This window comes from Hyaena hyaena, unplaced genomic scaffold, assembly GCF_003009895.1.
Source record: "Hyaena hyaena isolate Hyena2069 unplaced genomic scaffold, ASM300989v1 scaffold_848, whole genome shotgun sequence".
NCBI classification, from domain to species: domain Eukaryota; kingdom Metazoa; phylum Chordata; class Mammalia; order Carnivora; family Hyaenidae; genus Hyaena; species Hyaena hyaena.
This window is the reverse complement of record NW_024081479.1, coordinates 531,951-559,031: the sequence shown is the minus strand read 5'-3', so window position 1 is coordinate 559,031 and position 27,081 is coordinate 531,951. Positions and strand designations below refer to the sequence as shown.

Sequence of the window (27,081 nt, the reverse complement as noted above, 5' to 3'; positions counted from 1 at the left end):
AGCAGACGCCCCCGGCCTGGGGAACTTGGACCGAGACCAGGAACGGGTGCGGGACGGGACGGCTGCGGCTCGGGCCGCCGGAGCGGGGGGGCGCTCTGAACGGTGTCAGCCCGTGACTGTGGGTGACACGGCGCGTGAGGCGGCCCAGTCCGGGAGAACGTGTGGCCGGGACACTGGGCAGTGACGCCGGGGCCAAGCGGGAGACACAGAGGGGCTCTGTGTATCTCTGACAGGCCGAGTGAGTGCGTGTGATTGTGTGAGAGAGACCCCAGGTCCCTGCGGGTTACCCTGACCCCAGCTTACTGTGAGACCCCGGTCACTGGGGTCACTGAGAGTGTGTGTGGCCTGGAACGAGACCAGAGCAGGGCCAGAGCGTCTCCCTAATGTGAATGTGAGGTAGAGAGAAACCCCAATGATTTGGAGAACCAGCCTCCAAATCACTGGGGCCGTAGTGTGCTCATGGGCTCAAGTCGTGTGTGTGTGTGTGTGTGTGTGTGTGTGTGTGTGTGTGTGTGTCTCCAAGCCTCAGGAGAATGAGTAAGAGGCAGAAACAGGAGGGACCTCAACCACCTGCCTTACATAGAGGGAAGGCCAGGGGTTGCTTTAGAACTGTCCCTAAGAGGGTGCCTCTCAAGATCTCAGTTTAGTCAACCTGGAGGACCCTGAGTGACTTGTTCTGGCAGAGGGAGAGAGGCCAAGGCTGGGTGACATCTGCTGAGGTGACTGACTCTTCTGGCAGCAGCTGAGGGCCCCCAAGTTAGCCTCAGGCTCCACCTCCCAGACACGCTCACACACTGAGATCCCAGATGCCTGGCAAAGCTTTGTCCCCCGGAATCTGTATTCTCAAGGGGCCTGTCTTCCTCTCAGACCCTGCCCCCATTGGGCCTCAGTCTCCCTTTCTGGGCACTGAGGTGTTGGGCTGTGAATCATCACTTTGGGATCCTCTATTGTTTTTGGGTCAACTGCCTCTGTTCTCCCCTCCCTTCAGGCAGAAAGACTGCAGTGGGGGGTGGGGGCAGGCTGGCTGCTGGAGACACGGTGGCCCAGGGGCTGTGGTGACAGGGATGGAAGCACAGCTCCTCTGACCAAGCTCAGAATTGTGATCCATAGACATTGACTTCTCTGGCCCCGGTCTCCTTCATTTCCCTCTGTGGGGGGAGAAGGGGCATGGACTTGCCCCCCACGAGTGGTTTCTGATCTGGAGAGCTGGAGCAGGGCCCCTTCACCATCTGGGCTAGACCCTCTGAGGTCCCCACCCCCACAAGAGGGTCTGTTGGGTTCATGCAGGGTGGAATGGAAATTGGGCTCTCTAGACCAGGAGGGGTGAGGGGGTATCTGCTAAAGGATCTGGAAATTCTGTCCCGCTCTGAAAATGTTGGGTACATTCTGTGTTGGAGCGAGGGTAGGGGGACAGGGCCAGGTGCTATGCTGAACACTTTATGGTGTACTCTTGTCGAATCCTCACAGTGGTTCTGAGATGGGACTATTTTTCAGAGAAGGAGACCGAGGCTCAGAGAAGCAAAGTGACTTGCCCAAGGTCATGCTGAATCCGGACAGTGCCTGGACTGGAATTCAGGTCTTCTGCCTTTGAGATGCTTGGAGAGGGCCACCTACCTTTCTGATATCTGTTCATGACTTATATAGGCTTCCTTCTCTTAAACCTGGGCTGGCAAGCATGGCCTATGTGAGTTCTGAGTGTAGTGTGTATTTGTACACATGTCTGTGTGGGTGGGTAGGTTATGTGGTCTTCCTGTTCCTCCTCTTCCCTTCCCCCAGGTCTCACCCCTAGCCAGAGGTCACCAGAGAGGCCTGTCTCCTGCCTTTTAGAGCCTGCAAGTGGCTCTGGGAGCATCCACAAAGCTACAAAAAGTGTTAGGAGTCAGCAGCACAGCCCAGGCTCCGGGGGAGGGGGGGTGACGAGGATAATTGAGAGTCCCAGCTGACCTTCACCATACCTGAGAGGCTCTATTCCACTATTTAGAGTTGCTCTGGGGGTATTTTCCCAAATCTACCCACAAGCTGTGGTATGGGGTCAGGCTGGGGGTGACCTGGGGTTGCCCTGCCCTCTCAGTCCTTCAGTGTCCCCATTCTTCCCAGAGGCCCCACTAGTTCTGACCACTGTTGCCACTGGGCTGAGGGCTGGAGCTGGGGGGTCAGGGTGTCCCTTGGTCCTCTCTGGCATGACTGGGGCTGTGCTTCTTGGGGCTGATCAGAATAGCTGTCGTGGTCTCCTGGGGCTGAGCCTGAGTTATTTCTATCCCCAGCAAACAGGGAAATAGCTCTGGGCCCAGGGCAGGGGTGGAAGAGGGGAAGGGTTAGCCTCCTCTTCTCATCCTAGCCCTGGTCCAGGCCCTCCCAGCCCTACCCTGTGCCCTGCCCAAGCTAAAGCTTTCTGGGAACTTGGGCCTCCCAGAAGGACTGTGGGGCCAGGCTGGGTTTCCACATATGGCCCCAGTTGGGACTGATGTGAGTGCTGCTGGAGAGAGGTAACTGTGTCTGGCCAAGGAGGGGAGACTTTGGGGGGCAGTCAGCACTCCAGCCTGCTCACAGGATCAGCTTCATTTTACAGAGGGAGAGACTGAGGTTTGAGAAGTGCCGAGACTTACCCAAGGCGTCCAGAAACCTGGTACCCTGACCCTCACCCTCCAGACAGGTACCTATGTACCTTCTGTCCTGCCACACGTTCCTCGGCAGACTGGATGTGGCACCAGACTGGAAGCAGGCCCCAGACGTGCCTTCACAAAATCAAAGCTCCCCTCTGTCGTTCCACCCTGGCCTTGCTGTCCTGCCCCATTTCCAGTTCTTCCACACGCTGTCAGGATCGTCCTCCCTAAGGCAGCTTCCTTTTTTTTTGCCTCCATAATACAGCCCAGACTCCTGATCCGGGCGTCAACACTTTTCCTTCCAAGACCTTCTGAACTTTACATCACCTTCCTCTCTCCCTACCAGATGCCTTGGGTCAACCCTGCCTTTGCTCTAGCTGGCTTCTCTTTCTGGAACCCTCCCGGCCACTCAGGGTACAGCTTCCCCTCACCCAGGAAGCTCTCCTGGCCCAATGTTAGCCCCCTTCATTGTTGCGGTCCACCTGTCAGGTGTCCCCCCTCACCTTTGGGAATGGGTGCAGGTATGGGACACTCATGGGCACTACATACCCAGCTGGGAGGGGCAGGCCTGGTCAGCAACCTGCCCTGTCTTGCTGCCATAGCGATGCTGGCCGGGCCTCTTCCTGAGGAAGGGCAGTCACTGTAGGCTGAGGGCCTACTGTGTTCTGGGGGGCTTAGAGATGAAGACCCATGGCCATCCTCTTTGAAGGGGCAAATGTGGTGTTTGCCATAGGCCCTCGTCAGACAAGGCTCTCATTCAGGGCCAGCACATTCCCTGCTGTTTGCCAGGCCCTGGGCTCAGGTCTCAGCAGTCCTGCAGAGGATCCTGTTCCTTCCAGAGCTAGTCACTGGGGAGCCGAAACTCAGAGGGCAGAGGGGACCAGTCCTAGTCTGAGTCACACAACCATGGCGCTGGAGTCTGGCGCTCAGGCTTTTACCCAGCCCTGTCTCCAAGTGGAGGCAAGGGTTGTCTGGCATTCGTTTCCACTGAAAGATCATTCTGGCCACCTGCACTGGGAGGAAGACGTGGTGGGGCCTTCCGCACCTGGCCTGGCTGGATAAGGCCAGACTTGCTTTGTTACTTTGTTACTTTGTTATGGGGCTGGCCCTTCTGCCAGGCAGGAGGGAGGGGTGCACCAGAGGGGAAGGGGTTTTGCCTGAGATCAGACAGTAGGGGGCCCATCTGGCCCCATCCCCATTTGGGATTGAGTGTTGCTGGGACATGGACTCTGGCAGAGCTCAGTATCCATTCTTTGCAGAGGCCCTGGGTACCTGGCCTGGGCCCTTCTGCCACTGGCTGGGGCTGGGGTTGCAAGGAGGACAGGAGGGAGCCAGTGCTGCATCCCTACTGTGTGCCCAGCCCTGGAATTAGGACCCCAAGGCTCTCACATCTTTAGCCTCATGCCCTGAGGGTCAGCAGTCCCTTCTAGGTTTAGGTAGGGAAAAGAGGGCCCAGTGAGGGGAAGGGACTTGCAAGGCCCTAGTGTAACTAGGATCTTAACCCAGGTCTGTTTGCCTGGAAGGCCATCCTGGGAAAGATGAGAGCTCTATAAATAAACTGCCCAGTGGCTGTGAGCCTGTGCCCTCCCTGGCTACTTGGCACAGAGAGAGGGATTGGGGGGGGGGCCTCTGCAGCCAGTTAGAAGGGGGGTCGAGTGTGTGGGTGGAGAGAAGGAAGGAGGGGCCTAAACTTGGGTCTGCATATTGTAGTCACTGTGAGAAGGAGCAGTGAACTCTGGGAGTGGCCTGGCTCCCCTGTGTGCCCAGCTTCCTGCATGTACTTTCCTGCCTGCCTCCTTCCTTCCTTCCTTCCTTCCTTCCTTCCTTCCTTCCTTCCTTCCTTCCTTCCTTCCTCTCTCCCTCCCTCCCTCCCTCCTGGGAGATCGCAGATGGCTGAAGGGGCCAGGAGAGGGGAGGGTCCACCCAGACAGGGAGCCTGGGAAGGCTTTCTGCAGGAGGTGGCACCTGGGCTGAAGCCTGATTGTAAGAAGAGCCACTGTTCTATGAACTCTGGATCTGCCAGCCACACCAAGAGGTCAGCTGAACAAACACAACTATCCCCAATTACAGAAGAGGAAAGTGAGGCTTGGGGATGTGGGGCCAGGTCCTGACTGCTCAGCACCCTTCCACCTTCCTGACTGTGGCTCCAGCTGGCATGGGAGCAGGTGGATAGAGGCTTGGTATAGCAGCTGGGAAATGGGCACCCAGGGGTCTCCCTGGGAGGCCAAGGCTCCTCTGTCCATGCTGCTGGGATGGATGTTGGGTTCCCCAAAGCACACTTGCTTTCTCCAAAGCCACTGGATGACCTTGGCTGGATGCTGCTTAATTCTGAGCTTGGTGGCTCCTCTGGCCCTTGTGAGTTGTGGTGAGAACTGATCCTCAGGAGAGGTTTGGTCTGGTCAGCCTTGTTGACAGTGGCTCCACTTATCCCTGTAGCACCCCTGGGGACAGGGACCAGAGCCCTTGTTTGCAGAGGATACCCCTAAAACTCTGGGAGGGTAAGTAATTTGCCCAAGGTCACAGAGTCACTTGAACCAGGAGTGACTGTTCTGGAGCCCAGCCTCCTGCCTGGTGCTGACCCCAGTCCTCAGTCTCCATGGGTTGGGGCCTGCCCTGGGATTGCTGGGGAGAGGGGTCTCTTTCCCCAGCAGCTCCAGTCTAGGGGAGTCTGAGAACAGGGCAGGCTGGGCCTGTGGTCTGCCCTCAGTCTCTTGTGAAGCCTTGCCCAGGTCAGGTTGATGGGGGGCCTGTGCTGAGCGGACTCGGGGGCTGTCCTGGCACATTAGTGATTGGTTCCAAATGTGCCGCTGGGGCTGGAGGCAAAGGTGGCTTCTCAGAGGAAGAAGTAGCAGTAGCATGAGTGAGTGGGCTGTTGCCATCCTTCCCTGGAGCCAGGGAGACAGCCCAGGACTGGCTCAGGCTCCCTGCAGGAAGCCCAGCATGCTAAGCGGTTGGGTGTCAGACTGGAGAGGGCCTGTAGGAGCAGCAGCAATGCCAGGCCTGGGGTGGCGAGGATAAGGGCTGCCTGCCCCCCACCACTGGGGGGTTAACCTTGTCTCCTTGGAGACCAGCTTGCTACAGGGTACTCCTTAGTCTCCCTGAGCTTCCGTTTCTTTGTCTGTGACGCCTGGGACCTTATCTTTGAGGCCTGGAACGGAAATGAGGTGTGCAGTTAAGTGTTAAGGGGGTTTGGAGAGCCCCAGCTCTGCCCCAGAGAGGACTGTCTGGTTTAGTGCCCCCCTCCCATAGCCCCAGACTCAGCTCAGGTAAGGGACAGGGTTTGCAGCTGTTCTGCACCAGACTGGGAGGAGCGGGGTGGGCCCAGTCTGGCCACCTCAGCCCTTTTCTTAGCTTCAAGGGCCAATTAGCTCCCTCAGCCCCACCCGCCCCCCTCACTTCCCTGAGCCTCTGAAGTGCAGGCTGGGGGCAGCCTGGAGGTTTGAGGGCAGAAAGGGTAGTGGTGAGCCAGAGAGCAGCTGCTGTGTGCCCTGGTGTGGGATTGGGGGTTCACGTGCATAGAGTCCTTACCCAAGAGCTGTGCTTGGGAAACCATGGCTGCCCAAGGCTGGGGTGGGAATGGGAGTACCCTTCCCACTGAGTGGCCCTGAGGTAGCCTCTGCACAACTCTAGGCCCCCAGCCTGGAGCTGGGCTCCACCTCAAGACTTGCTCTTCCTCCCCCTGGGATTCCCAGCCTTTCCTGGGCTTCCGGCTTCTCACAGGTGCCACTCACTGCCTTTTCCCGCAGGAGCTGGTACGTAGGGCAATGTGCAAGTGAGGACGGATGCAGGGAAACCCCAAGGACCCCCAGGAAGGGGGGCAGTACCTCCCTCCCCAGGGCCTGCTTGGGTGCTTTGTAATAGCCTCTCAGCGAACCACTTCTGTTTGCCACTAGCTCCCTAGCCTCTGCCGTCGGGATGGCAAACACTCAGAGAACATCTGTTGTATGCTGGACCCTCGGCTAGACTCTAGGATTAAGAGAGACAGGAGTGAGGCAGGAGGCAGAATCAGACAGACCTGGGCCCCTGCATCACCACTTATTGGCTGTGTGACCCATTCAAGTGATTGCCTGTGGCCTCAGTTTACCCAGGTGTGAAACAGGGATGCTCATGAGGAGTAGAGGCAGCTCAGACTGAGGGTCCAGCCCGAGGGAATGAGGGCCAGGTGCCTTCCCTGTGAAGGTGGAGGATGGAAAGGAGGCATGCCTAGCTGCCCTCACCGCCACCCACTGTGGACACTGCCCTACTTCAGCCCCAGTTGCCAGGGAACCACTGGGTTCCTCACCTGGATTTCTCTATTGATGGGTGGCCTTTGTCTTCCTGCCTCGAGTGGCCGAGTAAGGCCTGTGTCCAGCTGTGTTTCCCGGCAACTGTAGCCTCTGGAGGCTGCAGGGAGGTCCACAGGCCCTAGAGCCACCGGCTGGAAAACACAAGTACCTGCCTCCCACCCTCTGCTCCAGGTGGGGACCTGCCTCCCACCTCTGTCTCCCCAGTCCGGTCTTCTTGGCAGGCAGCCCAGGGAGCCCTCTGAGAGGCTAATTGTTCCATACCTCTCCTCTGCCTACTAACCCTTCCAGTCTCCCGTAGACCCTTAGGACAGTGCAGGCTTCTCAGCTTGCACCCAAGTCTTGGTGTGACCTGGGCTCTGCCCACCCACCTATCCAGACCTCTCTCCCTTCTTATACTCTCCTACTTCCCAGATCCTCACCATGGTTAATCCAGCACCTCCTGTTGCAGGCTCTGGGCCAAGCATATAGAAGAATCTCTTTTGTACCTCACACCTGCTTGTCTTTCCCCGCTTCATAACTTATACATGGGAAAACTGAGGCATGGTGAATGCTTCCTGAGGGCTCCTTCTTTGTCAGGCCTTGTGCTGAGTATTTAAGGTGAATTTTCTTAGCCTTACAACAGCCCTCTTTCTTGGTGGGTGAGGGGTATCCACAGCCACAGAGCCCATGAGGAGCAGAGCAAGGCAGGCTGATTCTCCCAAGTTAGGCCAGGGGTTCAGATGCAGTTTCATCACCCTCTGCCTAACCCCACCCTCTGGGCTCCTTAACAGTGATCCTTCTCTCTGGCCCTCCCAGCCTTGACAGAACCTAGATGCTCTCTTGATCCCTGTCCCCTTTCTCAAACCCATCCCCTGTTCAGCATACACAGGCCTACTTACCAGGACCCCGGCCCTGTGCTGTGCACTGGGCACACAGGTTGTGGGAAAGGGGCCAGGTAGGTTACATGTGGATGATGACTGCACAGGGGGAGGTAGTGCTGGGGGCATTCCAGGAGGAGGTAAGAGGCCTTGAGCTGAGCTCTAAAGGAAGAGTAGGTATTGGCCAGGCGATGGGAAGGGTTTCTGGGTGGAGGAAACAGCAGGTACCAGTGCCTGGTGGGAGAGGCAAGTGTAGGGGAGCGAAAGAAGCTCAGAATGGCTGGGGGCAGGGGCCAGATCCCAGTGTAAAGATACCTAGACTGCAGGTGGGGCTCAACTGGAGGCCAAGGGCAAGGGCCCTTGCAGATTTCAGTGGAGCTTCGGCTGAGGCCAGGTTGAGGTTGGAGAGTGAGTGCGTGGAGAGGAGGGCCCCAGGCTGGGGCCTCATGAACCTACCAAGCTTCAGTTCTGGGAAAGAGGAAGCTGCTGAGGCCTGGGTGGTGTCACAGCTTCCTCTTTCTCTGAGGCCTCCAGGGCTGCATCTCCCTGGGGCTCTGCTGCCCTGGGTAGTTGGTTTTCTTCCAGGGAATTTCTGGTTCTAATTGTTTGGGCATTTTTGGAGGTGGGGGTGGGCTGTCTGTTAGGAAGCCTGCTCCCACTCAACCTGTTTTTTGTGGAGGCTCCAGACACTGCTGGGGGAGGGCTTTGTGGTGAGACAGACATCCCTGCCCTTGCTGTTGGAGTGGTGGTGGTGGGGAGGGTGCGGGGGTGGGGGTGGGGAAGCAGCACTGAACAAGTAAGCAAACAAATACTTAATTACAAACCAGAGCTGAGGTGCCGAGGGAAAGAAGGGAGTGATGGGGAGGAAATCACAAGACCTTTCTTAGCCTTGTTACCTCACTTAAACCTAATCATGGTCTTGCCCTGGGAGATAAATATCCCCATCTTGCAGATGAGGTTACTGAGACCCAGCAAGTTGAAGCAGGGGCTCAGGTCCCTCAGGGAGTTGGTGGCATTGGGGTCAGGTCTGGGCTAGGAGACTTGGAGGGGCCAGAGTGGCCTCTAAGCTTACTTCCTCCTCTGCCCCTGGGGCCCTGTTGGGTTTTTCTCCTCTGCCTGGAGCACTGGGCCCTGAGAGGAGGCTCCCTGCTGTGGGCCCAGGTCTGCCCACCCACCTTTGACAGCCTTCTTCCAGGAGGTCCTCTGGAGGCCTCGGAAGGTCACTGACTTCCTGGCCTTAGGACTAGGCTGAGGGGTGGGGATGGAGCCCTCATGGACACCCAGCCGGCCAAGGGGCTTTGATTTGAGCTTGCTTTTCAGTCAAGATTCCAGGACTTAGAGATGCTGGAGTCCTGGTGGGAGAGAGGGTGCGGAGAGTCAGGTCAGAGCAGCAGGTGTGGCCATGTGTGTACACGGAGGGGGTTCTGGGTGGCCTACCATGGGCTGCCTGGCCGGACAGGTTCATCGGGGGCTCAGTCTGGCTGAGCGAGGGGGCTGGGAATGCAGCTGTAAGCAGACTCCGGCGGCCAGACTGGAATAAGTACCAGTTTGGGATAATTAGAAGGCACGTAATTAGAAGGCGTCAGGGCGCTAGGCGGCGAGTGTCTGTGAATGTGCCTGAGTGGGCCCTTGCTGGCTTTGGGTCTGGGCCTTTGGACCCCCATTTCCTCCTGGAAGTCTCAAGATCACGGTTCCCCATCGGCCTAGAGGTGAGCAGCTGCCTGGCCCGTCACTGTGGGCTCAGGTTCCCCAGTAGGTGCCAGGCAGGGCCAGGGGTGGGTCTGGGGTCCTCTCCTCTGTGGCTGTGGTGCCTCTTTTTACCCCTGGTCCAGCCTCTGTGGGGCCAGCCTGAGGCTTTGGGGCCAGAAACTGGAAAGGAAGCCTTGTGACCAAATCAGAGTAGGGGACACGTAGGGGGATGGGTCTGAGTATGCTGCCTGTTGGGTACTGACTGCCAGGGTGTGGCCTTTATGCTGTGGTCCGACCTTCTCCTGTCCCAGGTTTTCCTCTTAACTGGCCTTGGGCCAAGAGCTGCTGCCTGGTAACCTGGAGAGTCCGAGGATGTTGTGCCTGGCGCTCCTCCCCCTCCCCTGTGGTGTAATTCGAACCCCTGTCCGCTGCCACCGAGGTCTGTGTAGGGGGATCAGTTTCCTCTGGCTCCTTTTCCAGGTGGGAAGGCCAGGCTACCTGTGCCCCCGAGGGGTTCTCGTGTGACCTGGGGTCTACGGCAGGCAGCGCTTCTCCCACCAGACTTGGCATCAGGCAGCACAGGGCTCTGGGTAGGGTTTCCTCAATCTGCTGGGGGCCCTGGGCCAGTGGCACTTGGGGGTCAGACGTGATACGCCATGTGGCTGAGGCCTGACAAATCCAGCTTCCTTCACCCTCCTAAGCCTGAAGCCAGGCCTCCTGGAAATAAGTAATGGGATTCCCTTGTTTTGCCACGGTCCCTTTTGTCTAAACTGAATCCTCCTTCCTGCTCTTCCAACCTGCCCACTGGCTGGAGGCTTTTCTCCAGAAGATGCCATGCTTGGAACCTGGGTGCTCAGCCTCAGGCCAGCAGCCAGCCCACTCAGTGTCCTCACCCTATCTCATGGTTTGTTGGCCCTTCCCGCCATTTGGCAGGGGGCGTTTCCCTGTTCATCTGTTGGCCGTTGGTCAACAGGGATGTGCACTCCCTGAGGACAGGGATGGTGTCCGTCTTCTATTTCCTGTGCCAAGGGCAGTGCCCGGCACACAGTGGTAGGTGCCCGAGAGAGGACAGAAGGCTGAACGCGGGCTGCTATGACAGCAGGAGGTCTGCTCCTGCTCCAGAAATGTAGTCAGACCCATCCCAGTGTTGGATACCTTCCATGTCCTTCGGTGGAGAAAAATGCCCTTTGGGGAGTGGGACCCATGGTGGCGCCAGGACTGTGACTCCCGGGGCGGTGGGGTGGCGCGGGGGAGACATGCAGGAGCTTTGGTCCCAGCATGGAGAAAGGGAAATCTAGAGAAGCTTCTGGAAAGAGAGGCCTTTGTGTTCGGCTTTGATGGCTGAGGAAAAGGACCTTCCTTGGAGTAGAAACAGCAAGAGTGAAGGCAGAGAAGCAGGAGGGGGCGGGGCCCACAGGTGGTCCAAGTGGCGGGAGCCTGGGAGCTGGAGATGAGGTGCAGTGTCTGGGCATGGGGGGATTGAAGGCCCCTTTAGCCCCCACCACTAGGACTGCTGCTGCAGGCTTCCTTCCTCCCAGGGTCCCCCTGCTCATGTCCCTGTGCACCTGGCTATTTATGGAAGGGAAAGGAAGCCCTTCCTACTCTGGGAAGTCCCCCAAGTCTGGTAGAGCCCTCTGTCCCCCTCCTCTGCTGCCCTGGGAGGCTGGCCCCAGACAGGGCACCCCCACCTCTACTCAGGCTGTGGGGGAACGGGTAGGTGCGGTGAGTGTAGGCCAAACCACCCCAGTGTTGCCTGCCCAGCAACACCTTGCAGTTTCCCGTCCAGTCTTGTCCTGGAAGCAGTGCTGGGAGGACAGCAGTTGCCTGCCTGTTCCCGCCTCCTGCTGAGCCTCCTCTCCTGGTGCGTGTTTGTTGTAGGCTGGTAACTCCTGGGGCCTGAGGATGAAGCTGAGCCTGCCGCACTGGTCCCTGTCCTGCCTTTTTGTGGTGAGTTGGGGATGGAACTTGGGACTACTGAACCCTGCACAAGCCCTCTGGGCTCAGGAGCCCCATGCCAGCTGCCATGCTAGGGTTGGTCACATAGCTAGCTCGTCCTTTGCAAAATCGAGGCAGTCCAACCTGTGTGGCTCTTGGTGCAGGAGGCCTCCTAGGGCTTGGCAGATGCTGGGGCCTGAGACGGGCCCCAGAACCTCCTATGTGACATTCCCTCTGCCCTCCAGAGTAGCCGGCTCTATTCTGTGCTTGTTACCCAAAGTTGGGACCAAATTAGAGGACGGGTTTGGGGGGGAATCTCCCCACAGCAGGAGGGATTCAGGGCAGATAGTTCATTCCCGGATTGGGGTGCAGAGGGAGCTGTCAGTGGAACGTGCTGGGGGAGGCCAACTGAGATCCCTTCCTTGGGATGTATCCTGCCCTGTGTGGGTGCAGGAGTGGGAGCTGGCTGGCCTTGTGTGGAGACGTCACAGAGGTTGTGGTCCCAAAGACCCTGCTGAGGGCCCAGAACAGGAAGCACCGGCTGCAGACTAAGCCCCAGGGATGATGAACAGGGGCCGGTTAACAACATGCCCAGCTGTGGTGGCGGGGCTGCAGCCGCAGGAAGGCAGACGGAACTTGAGCGAGGAATTCGGAGGCATTTCCTCTCTACCGTCCCGGTTAGCTGGAATGGATGTGACTCAGGGACCCAAGGGCTTGAGATCCTGATCTGGCTCTGTCTGGGGTTTTCCATCACTTTCTAGCAGTGGATGTGGTTTTCTTTCTACCTAAGGCAGTGGTGATGCGGCAGGTATGGGACCAGCAGGTTTTACTTGGAACATGAGGGATTGAGGTTAGAGAGCGTCCCTGAAACTTGGGGGCTGGCCCTGTGTAGTCAGTGGTCCCCACTCCTGTGACACTAGGAAGCAGGTGGTGGATAGATGGCCCCAGAGATGCCACATCCCAGCACTTTCTGCTCTGTGTGTCCTGCCTGCTGTTCTTCCAGCTGCTGCCCTGGCCTCTGGCCACTCCAACATCAACGACCCTTTGGCGGTGCCCACCGGGGGAGGAGCCCAGCCTGGTGAGCTCACCCTGCCCGCCTGCCCTTTCCTGGGAAGACTGTTGAGGGCCAGGGGCAGGTTTCCCAGACCTGACTCCAGGCTTAGTTCTCATCCTTTCCCTCCCACAGGACCTGGGGCAGGGCACATTATGTAGGTCCTGTCCCCCCGGCACTTTCTCTGCTTCATGGGGCCCTGGCCCGTGCCAGCCCCACTCTCGCTGCAGCCCTCGAGGGAGGCTGGAGGCCCAGGCAGGCACAGCGACTCGAGACACCTTATGTGGAGACTGCCAGCCTGGGTGAGCCATGGGGTGGGACTTGAGGGCTCATGGCTAGGTGACCAGGACTTTGGGTCTTAGGGTCCCAGCCTCACCCACCCCCTGAGCGGGCCTCAGACTTCCCGTCTGTGAAATGGGATGGGAAAGGACCAGTGAGTATGCCTGGCAGGAGCCTCTCTTAAGGACAGTAAGGATAGTTTTTAGGCTTCAGTGATGTCTTCTCTCTCTGCAGGTGGTTTGCTGCTTCAGGGGTCCCCCGTGTCTCCTGTCAGCCGTGTTCCTGGACACCTCTGGGTACTCGCAGCTGTTATGGTGAGTGACAGACAGGGGTAGGACTGGTGAAGGTGTGTATAGAAGGGGATCCAGTTAGCTTGATTGAGCCCAGGGAAGGATGTGTAGCCAGCGGGTGTCCAGCGAGATGTGTTCAGTTGTTCCACTGGTAGTGTGTCTGCTCACCTTGTTTCTGAGGAGCAGAACCCATCCAGCAGGTGGCAGTCATGGCGAGGGGCGCCGAGGAGCTAATGTCCTCCGTGTCTCCTGTCTTCCCCTCAGAGACACATGCAGATGCGTGCAAGCATACACACCCCTTGCCTGCTGTCACTTTCTGAGGCCACTAACTCATCGGCCCAGTTGGGGGGAGGGGTGGGATCCGGTGTCCATGTGGCAAGGCATGTGCTTGGGTACTGTGTTCACCCCAGAATGACAGGTGGACAGGGGACTGAGGGTCTGGCTGTCCTGAGTTCTGAGGAGGCCTTGCTCAGGCTGACTGACAAGTAGGGGTGGGTTGGCCTTTGCCTCCCCAGCACGTGGAGAGTGGGCAGTGGGTGGCTCTGGACACATTAGTGGCCCCCCTCCCCCATTTAACCCAGGCCCTGGGCCTCTCTGCCTCCATCTTTCCTCAATGCTTCCATCTTCTGTGGCGCTCAGAGCGGGGACAGCGGGCCAGACGTGGTGTGGAGGTGGCAGCAGGGGCCAGCAGCGCTGGGGATACGCGGCAGCCTGGGAATGGCACGCGGGCAGGTGGCCCTGAGGAGACAGCTGCCCAGTATGCAGTTATTGCCATCGTGCCTGTCTTCTGCCTCATGGGGCTGCTGGGCATCCTGGTGTGCAACTTGCTCAAGCGGAAAGGCTACCACTGCACGGCCCACAAGGAGGTTGGGCCCGGCCCTGGAGGTGGAGGCAGCGGTGAGGCTCAGCCTGGGGTCTTCAGTGGGGAGGCCAGAGGGTAGGGGCTAGCCCAGCCCAGCTCAGCTTGGGGGTTGTTCAAGGGAACCTGTTGGCCTAGAGGGACTAACAGGGAGGGGCCTGCAGAGGGCTAACCAGGAGGGCTTTCTGGAGGTGCTGCATGTGGCTGCAGAGGAGACTGTGTGAAGTGACAGAGTGGAAGGAAAGGTGAAGTGGCTTCAGGTGATGACAAGGGCAGAGAAGTCAAGTGGCTTCGGTCAAGCAGACACCGTGAGGGACTCCGGTTTCAGCTACAGGCCGTGGTTTGAGTTAGGAGTCTTGGAACCAGAGGGAAGACGTGTTACCCGCCCCCCCACCCCCAAGCCCCCACCCGGGTCCTGGGCCCCTTTCCTCTTCCCTGCACTGTCCCTTGACCTTGAATCCTTGAAGGTCAATAGGGCCCCCCATGCACACACACTGTCCAAAGAACTTGCGGCCAGGTCAAGGTTGAACCAGTGCTTCTCATGCCTGTGCCACAGGCTGCACCACTGGCCAGAGTCCTTCCCGGCTCCTGATGCTGCTGGCTGGCAGGGGCAGGAAGTGCACAGGAGCTTTGGGCAGGCAGGAGGATGGCAACTCAGGCCATTTTGTCTGGGACTTGCTTTCCTAGCCTAAGTCTTCCTTCAGCAAGTGGCCCAGGATTGTTCGTGTGACTTATTCTCGTGCTCTTGAGGTTTGGGCCCTGAGGGCCCTCAGACATATGGACAGGGTGGTGTGCAGGGGAAGTGTGATAAGCCTAAGCCTGGAATGGCAGTTTGCCAGAGAGCTGTCCAGGGTTCTGGGCAGAGAGACCGCCCACAGCTCCCTGAGGCTGTGCAGGGGAGATGATAGGCCCCATAAGAGGCTGCTCCCCTCACCCCCCAATTGCAGGGAGCAGAGGTAATGAGCTTCCAGAGCCCAAGCTGAGGCCTGGAGTGCCACCACTGCATAAACACCTGGCTTGCAGCACAACTCCTAGGAAGGCCTGGGGTGCCCTCTGCTGCCACATCTTGGTGTAGCTGTCAAGTCTGGAGTCAAGCCTGGAGGTCCCGCCCACCTCAGTCAACCCTCCACTTCCTCAGGGCTATGGCTATTACTTTTCTTCCACAGGGATCAACCCTGCCTACCGGGCTGAGGACACCAATGAGGACACCATTGGGGTCCTAGTACGCCTGATCACGGAAAAGAAAGGTGAGGGGAGGTCTGACCCCATTCCTGTGCCTGGGAATGGATGGTCGCCTCCCTACTCCGCCCCTCCCACTCGCATGCCTGGGGCCAGCCTGGCACACTCTCATCAGTATGGCTGAGGGGTAGAGAAAAAGGCACAAGGCCCAGAGTGGGGCAGGGTGGGGGTGCATGGGGAGTGCCCCTCATGGTCCAGAGCCGGGTTCTGACCACAGCTGCCCAACAGAGAACGCGGCGGCCCTGGAGGAGCTGCTGAAGGAGTATCACAGCAAACAGCTGGTACAGACCAGCCACAGGCCCATACCCAGGTGAGTGGGCAGGAGACCAAAACCCACAGATAATCAGCCTGCTTCCTTAGGGATTCACCACTTGGGGTATGTTCCCTTTCATGTTCCCGATTCCCCTTCACTACCTCCTGGGAACTGCTGGCCCTGGCACTGGCCTGCCCTAGTGACTGCTCCCCACTGTGCCCTCTGCAGGCTGCCACCACGTCCCCCCAGCATCCCACACGTCTGTCCGCATCGCCACCACCTCCACACCGTGCAGGGCCTGGCTTCACTCTCTGGCCCCTGCTGCTCCCGCTGTAGCCAGAAGAAGTGGCCCGAGGTGCTGCTGTCCCCTGAGGCCGCAGCTGCCACTACTCCCACTCCCAGACTCCTGCCCAACCCAGCCAGGGCTCCCAAGGCTGGGGCCAAGGCAGGACGCCAGGGCGAGATCACCATCTTATCTGTGGGCAGGTGAGGTGGGCATAGATATAGGAGGGTCGGGGAGAGACGTTACAGCCAGGGTGGGAGAGACCGGGCCCTATTTGAGTCCTCAACATCCTGCTTGGTGATCGGTCCGTCTTTGGCCTCAGTATGCCTCTCTGGGCAGTGGGAGAGTCATCAGGGAGAAGTCAAGTCTTCCAGCTCTGCTGTGTATCACACCAACCCTTGGGTTGCCAGGGAAGGGTCCTGGCCTCCATCACACCTTGGGCCCCTCAAGCCAAAGGACCATTTACCTACAGCCTAGGGTTGAGGGTGGTTAGGGGCTCATCTGTGGGTGAGAGGGTATAGGAAGGGCTCAGACTCTGGTCCATGAACTTGTTGTGGGACCCTGGCAGGTGTGGCAGCCCTTTCTAGACCTGTGGTTCCCTCTTTAATGGGATTATCGTACCACCACTCCTCACTCCTCCACCACAGGTTCCGAGTGGCCCGAATTCCTGAGCAACGGTCAAGTTCAGCAGCCTCTGAGGTGAAGACTATCACGGAGGTTGGGCCTTCAGGGAGTGATCTCCCTGGCTCCCCACAACCTGGCCTCCCCACGGAGCAGCAGGCACTGCTGGGAAACGGTGGAAGCCATACTAAGTGGCTGAAGCCCCCAGCAGAGAACAAGGCTGAGGTGAGGGCTATGGGGGAAAGTGTCAGTTGGCACTTGGGCTGACCCTGAACTGCAGATGGAGTGGGGGTGGAGGTACAGGAGACCCTGGGCAGGGAGCGCAGAAGCCCCTGACTCCACTGTGATGCCTCACCTGTCTCCCAGGAGAACCGCTATGTGGTCCGGCTAAATGAGAGCAACCTGGTCATCTGATGGTCTATCTCATCTGAGAACACGGCAACCCTGCCCTGGGAGGTTCTGAAGGCTTCCTGGAGGAGGGAGAGCTGCAGCTGGGAGTGTGAGGATCAAGAAGTAATGGCCCAGCAGACAGAACAGCAAAGGCCAAGGCCTGGAGGTGGGAGTGTCCGCCCCAGTGAGGAGGCAGGCCAGCTGGTGGGTGCTGTGTGCAGGAGCAGGTTGAGAGCCCCTCCCCTGTCCCTGTCACCCACTTCTTTCTCTGAAAGATGCCCTGACCCTGTGTCCTAGCCCGGCCAGATCCTGGGACCCTGCAGGAGCCTCTGTACCACTAAGTGGCAAGGCCCTGGCCTGGCAGGGAAGGAGCCCTCTGCCTGGCACTCCTGGCCCCACACCTTGGTAATTAGCTGCCCTTGCCTCTGTATAGGGCCCTGGCATTGACCTTCCCCCCCCTTCTTCCAGTGGGCCCTGTAAAGGGAAGGAGCAACAAAAAGCCATGGACTGAAGACTTGAGTTCCCAGGTTCTAACCACGGGCAAGTCCCTGGCCATGACCTGGTTACTATTCTTCTGACCATGAAGTGGGAAGAGAAAGGTATCTCAGGGCTCAAGGCTTCTCCAGTTCCTTGCAGGTTCTGGTCTGGGTCATGTGAGGGGAGAGCCTGACTCCTTGCCACCCCTCCAATTAGTAGCTTTATCTGGCCCCATTTTTGCAGCTTCTAGGGCCTCTGCCTTCAGGCCCCCATGGGGCGGCCCGTCCCTGGCTCTGCCTACAAGAAGGGGCTTAATGCATGTATCTGCCCCCCACCCTGCTGTTTTTATTGAAATTGGTACCACAGTCTTGACCTGGTCAGGGCTGTGGTACGGGGTGCCAGCCTGCACAGCCACCCCAAGATCTCAGGAGCTTTTAGGGAGAGGGGTGTGTGAGGGGCTGGTGAGGTGCCTCTGGCCTCCGTGGTTTGTGTGTCCCTGTGGTGTTGGTGTCTGTCCCCCAGTCTGGGCAGTGCAGGCGACTGCCCAGCCCAGTCCCTATGTCCACTCTGGCTCAGCAACCTGGTTATTTATGTGGGGTCGTGCAGGCATGGGCCCCACTACCATCCCCATTTCTCTTATTTATTGAAACTTGGCTGTTGTCCTGTCTTTGTCTCCATTCCCATCCATTTACTGGATAATAAAAGGTGGGAAAGTCGTGTCACGAGGAGCTTCTTTCCCTGTGCCTCTTCGCAGGTCGTTTGCCCATTCACCAAATAGCTCTGGGTCAGGCACGGTGTTTGGGACAGGCCATCCCTTCCCTTGCAGTGTCAGGTCTGTGACAGGTGGGCACAGGGACAGAGGTGAAGTGGGGCTGAAGGAGGCCCCCTCACTTCATCAGGTTCTCACTGAAACCCCTAGAGGCAGTGCTGTCCAATGGAAATATATAGTATACACCACATATGTAATTTAAAATTTTCTAATAGCCACATTTTAAAAAGCAAAACAACAGATAAATCTATTATCAATAACGTATTTAAGCCACTATATCTAAAGTATTTTCATTTCAGTATAGTCAATATAAAAATTATGCATGAACCATTAATTTTGTTTTGAAATCTGGTGTGTATTTTATACTTAAAGCACATCTTAATAAGAACTAGCATATTCACGGACTCGATAGCACATGTGGTTAGTGGCTCCTGTCTTGGATGGCACAGCTCTAGAGGAAGAGGAGCCTGGGAGATGGATGAGGTAAGACAGATCTGTTGGGAGCTGGAGAACATGGGAAGGGGAAATGTGGTCCTCAGACAAGGAACAGCATGTGCAAAGGCCCAGGGGAACTACGCAGACCTGGAGAAGCTAGAAGTTGAAGGTGACGGGTATGGAGACTGGAGTGGGTGTGGGCAGCAGGAGGCAGCTACACACACTCTTGGTAGCCATCAGTCTTATGCCAAAGATGCCAAGGAACCTCTAAAGCACTTAGGAAGGGGAGCCGGTCAGCTCACCCTTGGTCAGTGTGGAGGGTGGAGCCGGAGTTCGGCATGGAAACTGTTGCAGCTGTCCAGGCAAGAAGTGGTGGAGGCCAGGGTGTAGGGGCAGAATCCAAGAGATTCCTAAGATGGAAGTGCTAGGACTTGGTAACAGCAGGTGGGTCAACAGGTTAGGGCCAGCTGAGTGGGAAAAGAGGAGGAGCAGCCAGGAGACAGCTGTGATACAGCCCCCTGGGCATCTGGAATGTGAAGACCTGAAGTGCTCGAGAGACCGACCCAGGCTACAAGAATATCTAGAAGCACTCACGTAGGCGTTTGCACCAGGACTGGACCGAGAGAGAGGGCTTGAGGCAGACTCTTGGGCTGCTCCAGAGGCGCTGCCAAGGAGGTGGGAAGGAGACCAGGAGACTGCAGTGTCCTGCAAGTGAGGGAAGGGGAGCGAGGGGCAGGGTGGGTCACAAGGCCAGGTGCTGCCGCAGGGTCAGGACCGCAGCAGCCCCTGGTTAGTGCACATGGGGACATGGTACAGCTGGACCAGGTCTGAGTGGATTGAGCTCCCTGCAGAAGCCAGATTGTGACAGGCTGGTGGGGACTTAAGCTCCAGAGAGGTAAGTTTTTTAGTTAATTCTGGGTTCTCTGGGTATTTGGTGTATTTTTTAAAGATGGAAGAAGGGGACACATTTAAATCCTAATGGAAAGTCCCAAGGAGAGGCTAAAGAACCAGATACTGATGTGTGGTGGAGCCTGGGGAGGTGTGGAAAGGGACAGCCTGTGGGAGCCCCATACCTTCTGGGTGAAGGTGACTGGTCAGGATGGGACTCCAGGAGGCCCAGTTCATGTTGGCCCTTGCTGTTCCTGAGGCCACAGGTGCCACTACCACTCCTGGACTCCTGCCCAACCTGAAGGCTGGGGCCGTGGCAGGATGCAAAAGTTAGACACTGTCTTGTCTGTGGGCAGAGGCCCTTCTGTGCAGAAGCCACAGCCTGGCCCAGTAGCAGCACAAAAAACCTCCTGCCTACAGGAAGCTGGACAGACGTGCCTTGAGATAGGATCTCTCCCTGCCTCTTACTTGCCTTTCCAGGGCATAGGCTTCTCTTTCTGAGGTGTGGAGAGGGAGGGCACCTCCTAGGGCCCAGGAGACAAAGCTTTAACTGCTCTAGGAGAGAGGAGGAAAGGAGAGATCAGGAGGAATTTTCTGGAGAGCCAAAGGTTGTCAAAGTCTAAAACAGGCTGTCCATTGTAGGGGCCTAGTGGTCATCACCCGTGCTCCCAAGGAACTGTTCCCTTGGGTTACCAGGGTCTACTTGGTGTCCCTATTTGCCAACTCTTAGCTCCATGTCAAGGTTTGGGTTCTCAAACTTGGCTGTCCCCTTAGCCAATGAACCCCACTTCACCCAGGACTTGGATGACACACCAAGATGATGAGAAAGCAAGAGATGGGGTGGGGGGGTGGTTGGTCCATCCCACTCTCCAGCCTCCTTTTCCAGGGGAAGGCCGGACTGGGGACTCTAAATACCTCCTTGCTGTGGAGACTGAGGCTGGCTTTGGCTTCTCAGGCCAGGTGAGAGATACCCTCACCTTGGTGCTGGGCCCTAGGGTAATAAGCACAGCTCTCCTCCAGCACTGCATCCCCACCCCCCTCCCCATTTTCTGCTTGCTGGAAGCCAGAGTACGACTCTCACCTAAATTTCTTCACCTGTCCCTAAAATGATGGGATGAGTTGCTGAGGGATCAGGTATGGGAATATCCAATGCCCTTGGCCTTCAGGGCCCCCATCTGAAAGTTTTCCTGGCTTGTCCCCTATGAATCTTGGGAGCCAGAGGGCAGACTGGGGCACTGGGCTGAGGGGAGTTCTGACTTCTCCTTACTCCACTCCTTGCCCAAAGGACCAGAATAGTGAATATGGGGCCCAGATCTCCACCTCCGTCTGCTCCTGGTCCTCAGCCCTGCCACTGTGACCTGGAGCTGAGTCCCTGGAAAATTCCTTTCCTGCCCTGGAGAAATTGCTATGACACAGCCCGACAAAGTCTGTGGCCAGCGGTGCCCTCAGCTCCTACATGTTACAGAGCTTTCCACCACAAGGGAGGGAGAATGAGTCTCCTGTGAGGTGAGGACAGGAGGGAAACTGGGGAGCATGCTGCAGGGGCACAGGGCATGGGTTGGTAGGAAGGGTTGGACAGTTAGGAGTTTGTCCTGAAGTCTAATTATAGCTCTAATGTGAGCCAGGTCAGTGGGCCTCATGGGGCCTCAGTTTTTTCTCTAGTTGAAGAGGTTGAATACTTGACAGGCTAGGAGAGTGGGGAATTGGTTGGGCCAGGCTCTGGGAGGCAATGGTGGCCACAATGACCAGGAAAAGAAGCCTGGGCCTGGACTAGGGCAGTGGCTTTGCCCAAGGGAAGAGGAGGCAGAGATTTAGGATGGGAACAGACAGTAGCTGACTATTTGGGTGGAGACCACATGACCTCCCTCAACTGTCCTTCTGTGACTACAAACCTGCAAGCTCTTTCTTCCCTTGGTTTCCCACCTGACAAACTTTAAGCAAACACAGACATTCCCTCCGCTGGGGGGGGGGGGGGGGGGGAGGAGACTGTAGGGCTTGAAGAGAATAGGAGCTCAGACTGTAGGAGCTCAGAGTATGAGCTCCAACTCTGAACCTCACCAGCTCTGTGACGTTGGCTAAGGTACTTACCGTCCTTGGCTGCCCTGTCTTGAGGGCAGGGTTAATAAACAGGGCACAACCTCCCATCCTGCTGTGAAGACTTTGAGAATTACCAAACATAAAGCACAGCGCTGGCCACACGGTAAGCCTCGGTAGGTGATAGCCATCATTCATGGCCTCCTGGCCGTGGATCACACACATTAATTAGTCCAGGTGCCGACGGCCACTTCCCAGACCCCTCAACTGAAGCCCAGGGAAGCCCTGCTATGCCTGTGGGGAGATGCAGCATAGGCATTACCTGACTGGTGAAAACAAGGTTAGAATCAGCTTGAGGAGAAACCCAGGGCACGCACTGGCCTAAGAGGGGGCCTGTGTCTCCCTGCCCCAAGAACCACCAGTCTGGTCACCCTGGACTTGTTTTTTGTTTTTTTTGGAAACTTTTTTTTTTTTTTTTAATAGTTATTGAATGTTCTACAGCTTACAGTAAATATCATAGTTACAAATTCTTGGCTTCAATCTTTCAGAGTGATCACTATCTGATCTTCAAAACAAAATGAAACAAAGACCCAAAAGAATCCAAAACAACAAAACAAAACCAGATTTATACTTCATACACACAAGGCGAGGCCATGGGGGCTTTCCAATCTTTACATTCCAGGCTGTGTTTTGAAAACACTGATAAGTTCTTTCATCAAACTACTTGGAAGACACCGGTCAAAGGTTTATTATTATTTTAAATGTTTTTCTTTTTAAAATGTGAGTTCCAATAAACTTTAAAAATTAGATTCCAACCTGTAGATTAAAATGAATTAAAAAATACAAAATCATATACAATGCTCTCACAGGGATGTTACATGCCACGAGAACAGGTTTCTCGGTCACGTGATATGATATAGGGATGCAATGCCTTTAGTCAGGAGATAGAGACAGACCCTTGGGCCTTTAAAGGTCATTATAGACAACTCCAAGTTGCTGAAGGCCTGGCCTTACCTCCCCCTTGGGTAAGGACGAGCTTGAGTCCCACCACAGATCCACACGATCTGGCTGACTCGAGAAGGTGGTCTGTGGGCAATCCCACTCTTTTCCTGACTCACAGGCATGGGGAGGAAGGCTAGAGCCTCGAGATGCTGGTCTTGCTGGGGTCAGGCCCAAAGAGGATTTCACCCATTTCACTCCTATGGGCTGGTACTTATCTGCAAAGCTGTTCTATCAGTTCTCTTCAGGAAGGAGAGTACCCACTCTGCCGGGAGCTGGAATGGGTACAGGGCCTCACTGCCACAGCATGAATGCCCAGGGACTATGGATACAGCCACAGGGAAGCAAGAGCTCTAGTTACCCTTTCTGGTTTTGTGGCAGCCAGTCCCAACTCCTGTGTTCCTCACTTGGCCACTGGGCTGGACTCAACAGCATGCAAGATAGAAAATAACCATTAGAGAAACAGAGGGAATGGGGCCCAAGTCTGGCTTAGGCAAAGTTGTCTATGGAATGTTGAAGCTGGCCTGCCGTGCAGGAATTCTGAAGGCTGGGCCCTAGAACCATGTAATACATAACTTTAGAAACATGTTTTCTAGAAGGAAACACAGGTAAAGGACAAACCTTGCAGCCAACCTGGCCTGCCCATGGAAATGAAGCCTGATCTCTGAGGCTCAGGTATGGAATTGGATGTTAGCCTGCTTGGGATTCCCCTGCTGTAGGGCTGGGCCTGGATTGCCCTGGGGCTGTGCCCCTCCACAGAACCTGCCTCCTACCTGCCCACTCCACTGCCTGACCTGCCCCTCTCCGGACTCTGAAGCTTAGCACGTAGCCGGGGACCACACACTTTCTAGTGATGTGGTAAAACACAGGATGGAAAAGCAGAGCTTCCATTTATCTTCACTCAAATGCAATTGAGAAATGCCATGGTGCTACCTAAATGATTCATCCAGCCAGAGTGCTATAACCAGGACCACACAAAGACCAAGACCCATGTCTTCCAGGCCTGCCTTCTCTGGCCATGGAGCAGAGTCAAGGAATCTGATATGCAGGGCTCCAGGCTTGGCTCAGCCAGGGCCTCACTAGGGCTCCTGGCTGAGTCTTGTGTACACGAGGAGGACACCAGAACTTGGTGAGCAAGGGGCCTGCCTAACTTTTATGCTCCATGTGATTCATTTCTGAACGCCATTCCGAACAAAGTCCCTCCAAAGGAGTACTCCTATCTCTCTGGGATTGGTAAACCTCAACTTTTAACTATACAGTGTCTCTCTCGGTCCTGGTTCTCACCCATGGGAAAAGCAAGCCCAGGGATTGACATGAGATGTCAATCCAGGGCAACACCAGTCCCCTGGGGGTGCCAACTCACTGGGCTTGAACAGTGGGTAGGCCCTCCAGGGTCAGAAAGCAAGGGGTAGACAGGCTTCCCTGGGACATGGGTCTTTCAATGGACAGAAACCTGGGGGCTTGCCCTTGAATGTATCTTCAGCTCTGGGCATCATGATCCCAAAGTGTTTTGTTCAGGTTAGGCCTTCTGTTGCCAATTTTCATCCTGGTGCTGCCAGGGTCCTCCGGGCCCCTCAAAAAAAATCTCAACTGGGAAGATTGAGCTTCCCAGGTCTTTAGGCATCTTGCTGTTTGGAACAGACACGTAGCAACCCACCCCTTCTTCATGCCTGCCACCAAGAGCCAGTAGGTGCCAGCTGAAAGAGCAGAGGATTTGAAGAGTTCAAATTTCGTCTCTTTTAACTGTATGACTTTTGGCAAATCTCTTCAGCCTTTTTTTTTTTTTAAAGCAAGCTCTAGGCCCAGCATGGGGCTTGAACTCATAACCCAAGATCGAGAGTCACATGCTCTACCAACTGAGCCAACCACGTGCCCCAAGTCTCCTAAGCCTTTTGAGACTTAGGTTTTTCCATCTATAAAGTGAGAATTTGGCAATCAATGAATGTCAAAGCACTTTATACATTAAAAAGAAAAAAAAACTGTGGATAGGTGTATGTGTCCTTGTTCGATATTTAGGTAAGGGGATATACACTTTAGGGTCACTGCCAAGAGAGAAGAGCCACAGCAACTGTCCCGTCTCATGAGGAAAAACATTTTTTCAAAAGTGGCAGAAAAGTTATGTTTCAGGCTCTGACCACTGGGGGGCTCCAGACTCCAGATTCCTGGGCCCCAGGCTAATGAGGAAAAGGGAGTCAGGTACAAGTTGGGGAATCCAAGAGGGTTGACTGGTGACCAAAACCACCTATACCCCTAACCCTGGCCACCAAGCTTGTGGTACTGGGGGCAGGCAGTGTAGTGGAGAGGTGTTTGCATGCTGGTGCCAGCACTAGCTCCCTATGTCATGTGGGCACACCCCTTGTCCTCTCTGTCTCACTGGCTTTCCTACAATGACAGGGCCCTCCCAGCTCTGACCTTCTGTTCAGCTTTACCAATGGGCCATCCATCATCTCTGGAAGCCTCCCAACAGATGCCTATGATCCTGCCATGAATGTTTGTCCTGCCAGAGGCACACCACTGCCCCTGTTCTCCTGGACTTGTTCCCTTTGCGATGACTCCCCAAGCTTGGCCAGGCTTGTGGATCTCCGTCAGAGCAAGAGGGGGAGGCCAGCAGAACCGGGGGCTCCACCATGCACACTGAAATGGGGGGCTGGACTTGGGACTCTTCCAGACCACAGCCTTTCTGTACCTTGTTTTTGCCTTGGGGCCTATCTTTGATCTGAAATTACATCCTCAAGCCTGTGTGTGGAGTCAGACTGGAGGGAAAGCAGGCAAACTGGGATTCAAGTGGCTCTGCCACTTATGAGCAAGTCACTTTGCTTTCCCAGGTCTCCGTTTCCTCACGGATCAACAAGGAGAATAATCTATTTCACAGGGTTAAGCCAGATGATGGATGTGAAATTGCTTTGTGAACTGTGAGGTACTAGATGTTAGTTTTTACTTACTGGTATAGAAAGAACAAGAGTGACAAAGTCATTCCTAGGTCTCCTTTTAAATTCCTCTCTGTAGTTCTACCCAGCCCACCTAGAGGCAGCAGGGTACATGGAAACATATTAGGATACTAGCATTCTGCTCACGTTGGCAAGTTCCCTTTTTTTCTACAACCAGTTTCCTCACTTGTTAGACGGAACTAACCCCATCCTCTCTCTCTCAGGGCCAGTAAATTAAAGGCTGTGAAGTGCTCTGAAATCTATGAAGCACCAGACAAATGCAAAGGTTTCCTATTATTCATTAGTATTATTTTGGCATTGTCCACACACATATGACATTATCTAGAACAACCTTCACCCACCCTTAGAAAGCCAGAGAGTAGGAGGAGGTATCTGCAAAAAATGGATTAACACTGGAAAATTTTGTTTTAAAATGAAGCCCCATCAGCACCCTAGAACAGACCATTTAGAATAGCAGGGTTTCTCCTTACTGGTCCTGCAGTTCCCTGGAAAGCCAAGAAGATGGGTCCCCCAACTCCTGGCTCTGGGTTGGATGCTGATGGGCTTTGCCCTCCTGGGAATGGCCAGACAGCCTCTGAGGTCCTTCTGGCTCCAAAGTTTCCTGATTTTTTCCTCCTTTAAGGGAGACATGGGAGGTAGGGGTAAGGGTTTGTCCAAGTGCATGTGAATTTAAAATGAAAAGGGTTACTTAAAAGTCCCAAATGTTATCAATGATCCCATTTTGTACAGTAAAATGTTCCTGCACCCCTGCCCCCAAAGGGGCTGTTGGCCCAGCCAAAAGCTAGGTGCAGGGGACATGGCTGGGCAACTTGGGCTCCTGGCTGACACTAGCAGGGCCTCCTGACTTAGGGGTTCCTCTTCTCCCATGAGAGCCCATGCCTCCTGGGCCTCATCCTTGTCCCCTCTCTCTTCTCAGGAGGAGGGGCTTTTGTCCTAAAAGCACAGATCCTCCTTTTGAGCCAGCCCACTTGCTCCTTCTCCTAGGGCTGGAGTCAAGGTATAGAACGAAAGTTCCAGATGTCTTCACAGAATTTCCAAATGCTATTTCTCCATTTGCAATTTCTGTTCCTGCCATCTGGCCCCATGTGACCTCTGCCCAGTCTTCAACCCCCCTTTGGGATCAATGGAGAAAAAGAGCAGAAACAAAAGCCCAGAGACTGTTCCAGAGTTCACCAGGTATGAGTGCTGCTGACTTAATTTCTACAAAACCAAGCCAATCCATCTCTAGGCAAATTTTTGTGGATAACATGCCCCTAGGTGGGAAGGCTGCATTTAATGCTAATTTACTGCCAGATCTAGGGAAGTTCTTTCATCTTTTCTGAGCCTCAGCTTCCTCATCTATCAAACAGGGGAATGGATGAAATGATTGCTAAGGTCCCGTCAGTTCCATGAGTCTATGAAATGTTTATTGCTATTGCTTTTCCTTCACTATCCTGACCTTCAGAGCTGCCAGCACCCACCTGGAATGTGGTTCCTTCACTTTGGCCGTGAGTGGCACAAGACAACCAAGAGCCCCACGGACAAGCTGGTGAGCCCTGGCACCGGGAAGGGCAGAGGGAAGGGAGAGAAATGTCATAGGTTCCCACTCTAATCAGGAGGAAGCATCTCATCAGAGTGGGCCCCTGTGGACTCTGGAGCCAAGGTCTGGATTACATAGGGCATCTGGCCTTCCAAGGCTTTGGGAGGCTGGGATACCATCGCCCTGCAGCTGCTTGGCAGGTCTGAGGTCAAAATTACGTTTTGAGGAAGTGCCAGGTCAGTTAACAACACTGTGCAAATCAGAGGGTCCAGGACCAGACAATTTGGCCAGAGACCTTACAAATCAAAGCCAGCAGGCAAGCACCTCTCTCCCCTCTTCCTTCCCCCAGAGCCCTCCCTCCTCCCACCCTCCCTCAA

General features: G+C 55.7%; 1 protein-coding gene across 1 annotated transcript; it reads left to right on the top strand.

Annotated features, from left to right (window-relative positions):
• Positions 1-17,834, top strand: RELT (RELT TNF receptor). The gene is made up of 11 exons (XM_039219908.1): positions 1-46; positions 11,314-11,382; positions 12,374-12,448; positions 12,557-12,723; positions 12,935-13,014; positions 13,630-13,887; positions 15,016-15,096; positions 15,317-15,398; positions 15,570-15,827; positions 16,272-16,470; positions 16,612-17,834. Exons 2-11 carry the CDS (start codon positions 11,338-11,340, stop codon positions 16,657-16,659), a joined length of 1,293 nt encoding a protein of 430 aa, XP_039075839.1. The 5' UTR covers positions 1-46; positions 11,314-11,337; the 3' UTR covers positions 16,660-17,834.
• Positions 17,835-27,081: the final 9,247 nt, after the last annotated feature.